Raw genomic sequence first — 12,047 nt, 5'->3', positions numbered from 1 at the left:
TTAATACTAGGCTTTTTATAGTACTTTTATCTCTAAAGCACCCTTTTAGCACTTTATTAAAGAAATTATATATAATAAAGTTAGTATATTTAGTTTATTTTATTAATAAGCTATAGCTATAATAGCTCTTTAAGAAGCTACTAAAATAACCTTAATAACTATATTTAAAAGTATATTTATCTATTCACTTTTTATTTTTTTATTAACTTATTTCTAATATCTCTATATATAGTAATTTATACTAAAAGAGTTACTATTAAACCTATAGATATTAACTTTATTAAGAAGATTTATATAATATTCTAAAATATAAGATATTTATAGCTTAATAATACCTAGAAAAGTACTAAATTTTATTCCTATTCTATTATTTTATTTTACTTATATTTATCTAATTTATTATAATAAAATTAAATAGAGGTAGAAAGATATTATATATACTTAATTCTACTCTATAATCTATAATACTTTAAAATTAGATCTTACTATCCTATCTAAATAAGTAAGTAAAATAATACTTTCTAAGAAGAGTAATAAAAAAGAGTAAGATATTATAAAGAAAAGAAAGAGAGCTATAGTAAAAAAAGCTATAATAAAACTAAAAAAGAAGAGAAGAACTAACTATAAAAACTTAATTTCTATTATTAGTTCTAATTATAAAAGTAATATAATTTTAAATAATACTCCTATATAGTTACTTTATACTAATAATTAGTTTAAAGATATTAAGCTTAGTAATATCTCTATTAGAAATCCTTATATTTCTAATACTACTAAGGAAAACGCCTAATATAATAATATCTTTATAGGAAATATTAAAACTACTAATAATCTAAAATAAAATATTATAGCTATTAATAACTATAATAAAAACTTTAAAGCTTCTATTAGCTATAAAGAAAATCTCTTTAGTAGTAATATAATAAGTAATAATAATAGAGAAGAAGCTACTAAATATAGCTATAATTTTAAAGGTTTTAAGTATCTTAAAATCTTTAATAAAAAAAGTTCTAATATTAAGTTAGTAAATACTTTTAAAAAAGTAGTAGAGGATATTATATATTAACTTAATATTAATAATTTAGTATTTTATAATACTTTTTAAGAGTAAATAGATAACTATTCTTAAATTAATAAAAATAAGACTAAAACTAAGATTTAATTAATAATAATAAAATAAGATAGTTATAAAACTATATAGTAAAGAATAGCTTAATTTAGATAGATTATCTTAAGAATTTAGTAATAAAAGTATAACTATATTATATAAAGAGTACTTAAATATAGAAATAATTTTTATAAGATTATTATAATAATTATTATAATATAAACTTACTTATTTTAAAATAAGTAACTTATACTACTAATAAAATAAATTTTATATAATTAATAGAATAGTTAGTATAATACTTTACTATATCTATTAGAAAGTATATACTTTTAACTTATAAATATAAGTAGAATCTCTATTTATACCTATATTAATATCTACTTATATACTTAGTAAACCTATCTACCTATATTCTAGGTATACTTATAACCTAACCTATTTAGATAGGTACCTATAGGTATCTATAGTATAGGTAATTTGAAGCCTAGATCCTGGTTGAAAAGTGGAAAGATAGGATGATCAACTTCGAAATAATGAGATAACATGCGAACTGTGAGATCGTTTGGTATTGAGACTGCTGTCTAGAAAGAAATATCAACACCTCTAAGCCGCTCATCAAACAATAGTTCCGATATATACTCGTCGCTAAACTCTGTGGGGGCTGAGTCCAGAGTAAACATCTCCTCTCCCAAGACGCTGCTTTCGCTATCCCTGATCAGAGGATACTGCCTAGCTGGTGATCTATGGTAGGATTATTAGCGCGTTTTTGCCCACAAAGCTGTGCTATCGAATTACGGATGAAGGCGTGACAACAAGAGGACGAGACGCCTGATTGTGCCGGGTGGTCAAAATCACTAAATTGGAGACCACTTACATCTCCTGCCTTCCAGACTGTCGCACAGCCAACGGTCTGAGCAAGTTTCCTAGCGCCGGAGTGAAAGACATCGGGGATAATGCTGGATATGCAACGTTATGCCGCATTGACAACTCAGACTCAAGAATGTTTGGCGTCGGCGGAAGCATGCCTCTCAGCAATTGCACCTCGGACGGTGGCGCGATCGGAGATGGCGTGTTTCCAGCCCCTTGCCGTAGCTTTTGTAGCAACTCCAATGCCTCGCCGTACGGCATTGTCTTCAATGATTCGAGTACATCATTGACAGAGCCGTGCTGCGGGACATCTTCACCCTCGGCCACGGTCACGGTGTGACGGATGCTGTACGTGTATGCGCAGACTTCGCGCCGCGTGACGCACATGAGGCATCTCGGAAGGGCACCATCGCACTAGCCGTGATGTCAGCGACTTGTATCGCAGGGATAGAGTGAGAGCTCACCTTGATCTTCCGCCTTCGACAGGGATCGCACGCGCTGGGGGTTTTGCGCGGGCGTGCCGAACGTCGGGCGACCCGGTTCGCATTTAGGCGGCCTGCCGCGGCGTCCTCGGGCGTCCTCGGGCGGGGGCGTATCTGCCGGAGCGGCTTCATCGTCACGGGTGGCGATGATGGAGGCAGCTGTCAATCGAATCATCCGGACTGGTGGAGCGTCGGGGAGGTTGCGAAGACTCGGACCGGGGGAGTTGAGATGGTTAGGTGGCAGATAGGGGTACCTTGCCAATCGGGGCTTCCAGCCATTGCGGCACCTTGCTGACATCACTGAATTTGGTGGACCTGCGGCTATTCGAGCGCCTCGCGGAGTGTTCTCCGGCAGGCGGCGGCTAGCTTTATTTGATCTTGCATGGCGTCGATATGGAGAAACAGTGGGGGAGGCCGCAAGGAGTTGTGACTAAATGGTCCTCAACATTCCGACGGAGTCCAGATTCCTTGGCATGTACTTCGTGGCTACTATTGAACATGAGGCTGGGAAAGGAAAAAGAAATATCCTGTGATCTGTTGGCGGCTGTGGCGCTCGCTAGAGCCGAAAACTCATCAGCCGATTATTTTCTTGTTTTGGGCTTCCTAGTCGAGGTCCGTCGACGGCGCCGGAGAGTCGGGATCTTCTCGGATTACAAGCAATCCAAGCTTGAATGTGTTTGTCGGTCGAAACCGCGAGGTCTTCCATCCAAATTATCATCCAATTATCCCGTTCCTCATGTCTCATGGATCGGCGATTTGTCGAAGACTAGGGGAGCAACCTTTCCGAACGTCTCAGATATCACGCGGATGTACATTCCTAGGAGCCGGAAACAGTAACTTAACAGACTCGAGTTGAACCCGTCTATTTGAACGAGTGTTTGAGCGGATACCCCTGGCTAGCGGCGCACCACATTGACCACATCATTCCGTCAGTTCTATCGTGCCTAACGTACGTGATTATCATCTTCCGCACCGTCATTGCTCGTCTAAATGGCAAAACCTATCTGAAGACCATGGCCATGCAAATATCGAAGGGTACTGTCTTTGAATCTAGAACAGTATCAATTGATGACCTTACAATTCTGGAACCTCTTCTCGGCAGCATTATGTGTAGCACGGAGGCCTACATACCTCGTCGTCAGGCCTTTCTGACCCGGAAGGCCAGCGAAACTCGTCCCGTCTCGACCCCCATAGTGTTGAGTCTCTTAAGATGATGAAAAGCCGCCAGCTGTTGCCGCATCTCCTCCGTACCAATGTGTAGCTGCTCAAGGATCTCGGTAACAACTGCGTAGAGAATTTCTAAGCTACCGTCCTCAATCTTGACCGCAACGCCAACAGCTCCCTCAGCTCCAAATTGCTTGGTGTACTCTGACTCCCGAATTCCAACACCATAACAGCCATCTGCACCCACCTTACCAATAAGGGCTCCCGCAAAGGCTTCCATCAACAGCGTGCAGAAGCGTCCTTCACCGCCAACCATCTCGGGATGATTGGCCATTGCGTCGAAAATGCGAGCCATATGCCTTGTTCGCTGAGAAGGAGATGATTCGTCGTCGCCAATTGCGTCAGCAGCTGCCGCGAACCTCGCATACATGCGTCCCATGGAACTAAGCGACAATCCAGGTGCAGGGAGATTGCAGCCATCAATGCCCCATTTTACGTCTTGTTCCGAAAGGCCACTTAGTTCCTCCACGACTTCCTTCACCTTGAGCTGAATTGGGTGCTGAGGAAGATGGTAATCGGCAAACTCGGCTCCTAGAGCAAGACCACCGCCTAGCATGGCAGCATGCTTTCCAGAGCAGTTGTTGTAAACCCCCGTCGGCTCAAAGTCGGCCTTGATCCAATTGCGGTTGACATTTGGGCAGATTGAAGGGTGACCACCGCAACGCAGGTCGGATTCGGAAGCCCCGACTTTCTCTAGCATAGATCTGGCTCTGCTAATGTGCCTGTCCTCACTGTTGTGAGAAGCGCACATTAAGGCAATATCGGCCTCGTCGAAACCGAATTTTGAAAAGCCGGGCGTTTCCAGTACAGCAAGTGCTTGAGCTGGCTTTGCTGCGGATCGAGCCAGAGTCAATCGAGATGGGTTGCCAACAGCGTAGATAAGCTTGCCATCGGCGTCGACCACTGCGACATGAACACCGTGTCGGTTCTCGACGATACCGCCTCGATCAGTGACGACAAAGTCCTCCAGCTGCGTGGTTCGCGTCATTTTGAGAAGCTTGATCGGAATTCGAGACGGAGCAGGTGCTGCGATGCGCGAAATGTGAGTGTCCTTGACGAAGAGATCAACTGGCTTGTGACAGGAAACATACATGAGTCGTCGGACGTAGGCGCTTTGCCGAGAAAACGGGATGTGAAACAAAGTCCAGTGTCCGAGGCCCAAATGCCGTCCCGGCCGGTGATTTTAAAGACTTTGGTATCGGCCCGGACTCTTCGCGGTCCGGAGTTGCTGATGCGCAAGCGCAGATAGAGTCCACTCTACGGGGCTCTTCCGATGAAAGGGCGCGGTGTGACATGTTCAGTGCCGCTCGCTGCGGAGCAAGGTTCATGGTAGCCTGCATAAGCTTACACATCTCTTCCATAGGGCTTGCGCCAATGATACGGACAGCAGATTGAAGAGTCATCGAATGACTCTACCCCGAAAGTAACTCGCGATGATCTTTAAAAAAAAGGGCGCGACCAATCAATAATTATTAGCTGCATGTCCTGACGTCAATGAATTAAGAGCCATAGCGGCGCTGCTAACCAAGCTGGCAAATATCCTTCGACGCATCTGCGTCCTGCTGGCTTCGATTCATTTTGAGTCGTAGTTGTCAACAAGCCTAATTTTGTATCGCTGGTTCAGTTTATACTGGCTAACAACGGCAATCTATCGGTTTCTTTTGAATAGGACAATAGTAACTCCTAGGACATTCCCCCCCCCCCCCCGTGGACACGTTAGGTAGCTGATAGCAGAGACATGAGAACTCGAATCATCCGTACATTAGCTTGTGATTCATAGCAAGTCTAAGCAATATTCTTGTTTGGCTGTCAATGATGCTCCGCGGTCTGTGAGTACGCATACTTCCATTCGTTGAATATGATTTCCGGAAACTTTCCCTCACCAGTCATGTTTCCTATCATGCCACTGTGTTTACCGAAGACTTAATGTTGACGAATCTCAGGCTATCCCTCCCCGAAACTTCAATCGCTTTTATTGAATCAACGCAAGCTAGGTAGGGCGATGAAATTGGCGTTGAAGAGAGTGACCAAATTCCGGCAAAGCCCTTCGTGGGGACGTTTTCCCAACATCTTTGCAGGCGAAAGTTCTCCAGGCGGGATATCCCCATTGCAGTTCGGAATGTGCACTTTTGATGCTATACGATAGAGCATGAAGCCCAAGAGAAGAGCACGGTGTATTTCAACTAGCACCCACAGTGGCCGAATGCGGAATCGTTGAGGCTGGAGCAGGGCAGAGACTCTTTTGCAAGCTAGAGTGTGGACTGCTAAGAAGACAAACGTGTTTGCATCTTCCACTAGAATATTTTTTGAAATGTTTGGTTACCTTCCCTTTTCGGGGCAAACATCTAACATGCGATCCCGGATGCAGTTCCGGCAAGGGCTTCCCACGTGCCAAAATTGCGAAAACCTCGGATCCCGTCCCGTGTGTGTCACGATGTTTTTATGTGGTAAGTAGGTCTAATACTTATTAGACCTCATAACTCCCAGCGCCCAGTTCCACTGAAACGACCTGCAGATAAGCCGCTAAGATAGGTATGGTGCGGTGTGTTCTGCGCGCCCTTGGGGTCTTGGATCCAACCGGTCTAACGTCAGAACCCCGCAAGCGGGGCCGACGTCGGATTTGGGGGCACACTGTTGCTTTAGTCATGGAAAACTCAAAACTCCTTTTAATGAGCTGGGGACATCATGAATGAAGTTGGTGCATTTTTCCTTTTGTTTCGTTGATCTCGTTTTCTACAGTCGAGGCATCTTCTCAGTGTAAGAAAGATGTCTGTCGAGTTGCAACCTACGCCTGACGCGCGCTCAATGCGCTCAGCGCCGCCTACCGATGATGAAGAGGGCAACAACTTGATCCAGACTCTCCCGCCGAGTGACAAGGGCACGGAGGCATGGAAATTCCTCTTTGCGAGTTTCATTGTCGAGGCAGTTCTCTGGGGTACTGTCACTTAAGCCCAAATGTCAGCCCGCTTTTGACTAACATTGACAGGTTTCCCCCTGACGTTTGGAGTCTTTCAGGATTACTATTATTCCCATCCCAAGTTCGAAGGCAACCCAAATATCGCTGTCATTGGCACGGTGTCAACAAGTATCTACTTCCTCGGAGCACCTATTGCTGTGCCCTTGGTTGGCCGCTTCCACGCCTGGCAAAGACACATGGTTGTTGTCGGCTGGGCTATCTGCGTTGCATCCCTTGTTGGGGCGTCCTTCTGCGACTCAGTCGTCGGTCTCATCGCTACACAGGGCGTCATGTACGGGGTCGGCTTTCTGCTGCTGTATTTCCCCGTTCTGCGCATGCTCAACGAGTGGTTTGTGGCCCGCCGTGGTTTTGCCTATGGCGTCCTCTTCGCCGGCGCCGGATGCAGTGGTGTCGGTCTGCCGTTCTTGCTTGAGGTGCTCTTGTCCAAGTATGGCTTCCGCACCACTTTGAGATCGGTCGCCGTTGCGGTGTTCATCTTAGTGCTCCCGGTCCTGCCAATGATCAAGGGACGCCTTCCGCCCTCGCACCACGGTGCTCTGCGCATGTTCGACGTGAGCTCTTTCAAGCAGCCTCTTTTCTACTGCTTTGCTCTGTCCAACTTGTTCCAGGGGTTTGCCTACTACATCCCCTCACTGTATCTCCCCTCATACGCTTCTGCTATCGGGCTGTCTGGAACGATGGGCGCTTTGCTTCTGGCTGTTTACAACTTGGCGACCGTGTTCGGACAGGTCGGATTCGGCTGGTTGTCGGACAGAACGCCTAACATCCTCATTCTCATTTTCATCTCTTCGTTCGTATCATCGGTCTCAGCGTTCACTATTTGGGGATTTGCTCACTCCTTGGAGCTTCTCGTGGTGTTCGCGCTCATCTTCGGCATGTTCGCCGGCGGTTTCCCCGTCTTCTGGGCCAAGTTTGGCGCCATCCTTTCCGACGATCCAGCACCTGTGTTCAGCATGATGGCGTTCACAAAGGGCATTGGCAACCTTGCTACCGGTCCCATCACTGCTGGTCTCTTGACCAAGCCGGTCAGCTCGGGTTATGGAATGGGGCGATACGAATCGTTGGTTCTCTTCGTTGGCTCCTTCATGCTGTGCTCCTCTATGGGCATTCTCGGCTGGCCACTGAAGAAGGTCACCGTCCGTTCCTGAGACCGGAAAGTCAATGGTGTAGTTGGGTTTAGGAACACATAAAAGTCACTCTTTCATGATGAAACTCGCGCGCTCGGGTTGTAAACTTATAGCCAATTACAAGAATAAGATGAATGCAAGTTGCAACCCATTGTACCCAGCCTCGGCGAAAGCCGCATTTGATATGTGCTTTTTTAAGTCTGGACTTATACCCTATTCCGCAAAATACGAGTTGACATTAGAACCTTCGTGCATTGTCTTGGCCGCGGCTGGGTAGAAAGGTAGTTATATTGCCAAACTGGAAACCTGACTCAGTCTCGAGCGTTTGACAAGGGACGTCTGAGCATATTCTCTACCTCAACCCAATCAAATTCCTTTACATCATCGGACTCGCCCCATCCAAGAATGTAGAGCAACCAGATAATATTTTTAAGGTGTGCGCCCTAGATAGGCCCAAGACCTCAAGGCCTTGGCTTCTCTCGAACCCGCAACTAGCCTAAGGCCCCGAGGAGCAAACGTCGCGTGATTATTGTAGTGATCGGCAAACACCTAAATGAACCATCTGAGAATAGTTTTAATTACGACAATGCCAATCTTCAATTTCAACTCTATCTACGTTTGTCAGGATATAAGAAAACCTGTTCACCTTCGTTCCCAGAGTGCCCCGTAAACACCGCGATAATTCTCAATTACCTCATCCCAGTAGTATCATTCTCGACAAAACTTCTGTCGACATGAAGTTTGATCAAGCCATCGCCGCTTTCGTCTCTCTGCTTGCAGTTTCGACATTTGCCCAAATCACGCCAGTAACCTGTCAGAAGGAAACTGTGAGCTGTGTAAGTAAGCCAATACATTACCTTGGGCATTTCAGCTGACCGTCAAGCAGGCTGGAAATGAGGACTGTAACGCTAAAGGTTCGCCTGGTGGCTTTCCTTGCCCAGCAGGCTCTGGCCAGAATGATGCGGACTGCTGGATCGCTACAAATGCAGGCGGCGTCGCATCAAGCGTGAGCGTAAGTCGCAACTCTCCGTGGACAAAGTTATGTGCACCCCAACTAACATTTGACGTAGTGCTGGTGCTGCAGACCTCAGTCATGAGCCGTAATTAGCCTGGGATTTAGACATACTCTGGCGCATCTGGACATGGATTGAAATACACATAGTAGCACGTCAAGCAGATGCAAATGCAACTTGAACATTATGAATTCTTCTATCTTGCTTCTAGGGTATATCGAAGGATGCGATTAAAGGATTACGTGAACAGACTCGAGTACCTCGTCTGACTTCATTATAACTGAGATTGGCAACCTAGCACAACTTTGAAGTTGCGGCTACTTGGCCACCTCAGGCTCGGGGGTCGACCTGTTTGCAGAGGTAATGGTTTCTCCCAAAGGTCTCTTGAAGAAGACGTTTCTTTCCCAGCCATCGATCTCATCGACGACAGTCTCACGCACCAGCTCGTACTTGCCGATCTTCGGCAGAATCTTGGCCCATACAACCCAGTAAAGACCACCTGCAACAATGATGGCGATGCCGACAACACAGTGAAGGTAGTAGGGAAGGCTCTCGTAGACGTTCTGGCCCTCCTCGGGAGGAACGAAGGGAGCAATGACGAGGTAGACGTTGCTGAGCATGAAGAAGATGACGACGGGAAGACTGGCGCTGATGGGCGGGTTCCAGTTCCACTCCTTGCGGTTGAGGTAAAGGTAGGCCAGGCCTCCGGCGACGAAAACGTTGATGACAGCAAGGGGGTCTGTTGGAGGGTTAGCGTCAATCCATGGTACGATATGGTTGATCAAGGGAAGAAACTTACAGCTGATGAGGTTAAGGATGAAGTTGTAAGCGTCTCCCGGAGGAGGAGCGAGCATCGTGATGACGCAGATAAGCCAGTGCTCGAAGAGACCAGCCAAGGGAGCGTTCAGGGGCTTGTTGCTGGCAAAGAATCGAGAGAATGGCAGGATACCCTCGCGACCGAGTTCTTGAACGAGACGACCCTGGGAGAAGATAACGCTGAGAACGTTGCCGTAAGCAGACAGGGCGACGAACACCGAGAGAGCACGCTCTGCGGTACCACCCATGACGTTGCGGAAGAGGGAGGCAGCGACCAGACGGCCACCCTCAAGAATCTCCTGCTTGGGAACAGCGGCGAAGTAGGCAATGTTGACGAGCATGTAAAGAATCGAGATGGTGATGATACCGGCAGGCGCGGCAATCTTGAGGGTGCGAACGGGGTTCTTGGTCTCGCTGAGGGCGTAGTTGGCGTTGCTGTATCCAATGTAACTCCAGATGACGTTGTACAAAGCTGTCACAACTCCATAAGCGCTGCCAGTGGTGCCCTCGAAGGCATTGCGGAAGTTATGAGGCTTCTGGTCCTCGGGAAGCTTGACGTGGCCTCCCAGGGCAATGAATCCACACAGAATGATGATCAGGATGATGATCAGCTTGATCGAACCAAGGAGGTTTTGCAAGCGCAGACCCCACTTTAGCGCAAGACCGTGGATCAAGAAGGCGGAGGTGATGCATGCCAGACCAATGCCGCGCTGGTTCCACCGGTCAACCTCAACGTTAGCCGCGTGGAGGATGTACTCGCCGAAGACGACAGAGTTACCACTGGCCCAACCGAGGAGGATGACATATCCAGTGTACAGACCAGTGGTCAGGAACTTGGGACGGCGATAGACGTATTCGAGGTAGTTCTTCTCACCACCGTTCTTTGGGATAGCAGTTCCCCATTCGAGGTAGACGGCGGTTCCGGCAAGAGCGATAATCATGCCAGCGACCCAGATGAAGAGCGACAAGCCGACACTGCCAGAGAGGCTGAGAATGGAACCGGGAGTAGCGAAGATACCGGTACCAACGACACGGTTAACGATCAGGAAGATGGCGGTGGTGACTCCGATTTGTCGCTTGGCTTCACGCGCGTGCTCGATTCGACCTGCAGTTCAACAGTCAGCAAGGTTCTAAGGCGCCAACGACGCAGTAGGTGAGAATTGCAACCTACCAACTTCGCTGTCATAGGTGGGCGCGGCAGGGAGATCGCCATCTTTGTTGCCGCCCTCGGCGGAGGACGAGCCACCGCCATTGAACCTGTTCAAGAGCTTGGACATGTTGGCGATTCTGATCTTGGCCGTCCTTGAGTACGCGAAAGACCAGAGACCCGAGGGTTGTTGATGCACTGGAGACAGGAGACGGAAGAGGATCCGAGCATCAGGGTCAGATTAGAAGGCTGTCAGAAGGTTTTATGTCTGGACGTGACACCCGTGGGAGGGCCCCGCCAAGCGGATCACGTCTTAGAGACACCGAATTGGCGCCATGTGGCGAGAGGATATGTATGGCCGTCTGCAGTTCTTGGAGGGTGCATTGCAAGTTCGAGCCAAAATCTTGGAGGGTCCCAAGGATCTTTGCAGGGATCAAGGGGTGAGAGAAAGCGTTGCAGGCTCTCAAAAAGATCCGCAAAAGAGAGGCTGCCCGCGTTGTTCCGAAAGTATGCGCGATTCTTTAGAGCCGCCTAGACCCAGAAATTGCAGCAACTGTCAGGACCCCCAAAGCACCCCAGGCAAAGTCGAGCGCAGTCAGGGGAGTGACACCAGGGTGTCTTGTCCCAGTGGTCTGGTGCGAGGAGTTCTGTGTCATAGTTTCTGTTTGTGGTCCACAGCACCGATGACGCGATCAGAGGTGAAGATGTCGAAGTGGGAAAATTTTAGCTGGGACCCAATTAAATCCGGGGGGCGTTGGGGACAACCTGTGTGACTCTGGCGGGACACAACAACGACATTACTGTTGCTGGTAAGATGTTTTTGCCAAGAGTCACGCATAAGCAGTAGGAACTTCCTATTTTTCGTGTTCTCGGTACGAAAGAAGCGTGGTGAGACTTACCTCGCTTCTCAAGAATCACGTTCTTCTTGGTCCTACAGTTCATGTCGACCCCCAAGCTATCTTCACATGCCCTGCTCTCGGCGGCAATGTGACTTGTCTCGATTGGCCGAGCGCAAGCTGCCAAGGCCATCAAAAGTTCGTTCACTCAGCCATCAATAGCTTCTCTTGGCCTCAAGAATGCCTAGCTGGGTTGGAGGAAACCTGGTGTGCACGGTGAACGCACTCTTTCTGGTCTTTCACACCCACGATCGCTCGATCTGAAGCGTTTGCAGCTCGGCCTACGAGTCGTTTTTCCATATCATGGCATAAACACAAACAATGATATCTCATGAGAATTCCGAGTTTCCCAATGTCTTGAGCATAGCTTCAGAATTGAGTGACAGG

At 47.4% G+C, this 12,047-nt stretch overlaps 4 protein-coding genes across 4 annotated transcripts; 2 read left to right on the top strand and 2 right to left on the bottom strand.

Moving 5' to 3' along the window:
* Nucleotides 1–3,598: 3,598 nt before the first annotated feature.
* CGCS363_v006014 (uncharacterized protein) lies at nucleotides 3,599–4,672 on the bottom strand (the record flags this gene model as incomplete). The annotated part of the gene is made up of 1 exon (XM_036637863.1): nucleotides 3,599–4,672. One exon carries the CDS (start codon nucleotides 4,670–4,672, stop codon nucleotides 3,599–3,601), a length of 1,074 nt encoding a protein of 357 aa, XP_036495388.1.
* A 1,778-nt stretch (nucleotides 4,673–6,450) lies between these two features.
* Nucleotides 6,451–7,809, top strand: asaE-10 (MFS transporter asaE; the record flags this gene model as incomplete). Its single annotated transcript, XM_036637862.1, has 2 exons — nucleotides 6,451–6,619; nucleotides 6,671–7,809. The coding sequence occupies 2 exons, from the start codon at nucleotides 6,451–6,453 to the stop codon at nucleotides 7,807–7,809; spliced, it is 1,308 nt and encodes a 435-aa protein (XP_036495381.1).
* Nucleotides 7,810–8,522: 713 nt separating this feature from the next.
* Nucleotides 8,523–8,885, top strand: CGCS363_v006012 (uncharacterized protein; the record flags this gene model as incomplete). The annotated part of the gene is made up of 3 exons (XM_036637861.1): nucleotides 8,523–8,624; nucleotides 8,675–8,800; nucleotides 8,859–8,885. 3 exons carry the CDS (start codon nucleotides 8,523–8,525, stop codon nucleotides 8,883–8,885), a joined length of 255 nt encoding a protein of 84 aa, XP_036495382.1.
* A 233-nt stretch (nucleotides 8,886–9,118) lies between these two features.
* On the bottom strand, nucleotides 9,119–10,894 carry MUP1-5 (High-affinity methionine permease; the record flags this gene model as incomplete). The annotated part of the gene is made up of 3 exons (XM_036637860.1): nucleotides 9,119–9,540; nucleotides 9,601–10,722; nucleotides 10,789–10,894. The coding sequence occupies 3 exons, from the start codon at nucleotides 10,892–10,894 to the stop codon at nucleotides 9,119–9,121; spliced, it is 1,650 nt and encodes a 549-aa protein (XP_036495383.1).
* Between the last annotated feature and the right edge of the window lie 1,153 nt (nucleotides 10,895–12,047).

This window comes from Colletotrichum siamense, assembly GCF_013390195.1.
Source record: "Colletotrichum siamense strain Cg363 chromosome Unknown KSG_Cg363_contig04, whole genome shotgun sequence".
NCBI lineage: Eukaryota > Fungi > Ascomycota > Sordariomycetes > Glomerellales > Glomerellaceae > Colletotrichum > Colletotrichum siamense.
Note: the sequence above shows the minus strand (reverse complement) of the source record. Positions and strands in the feature narration are given on the sequence as shown.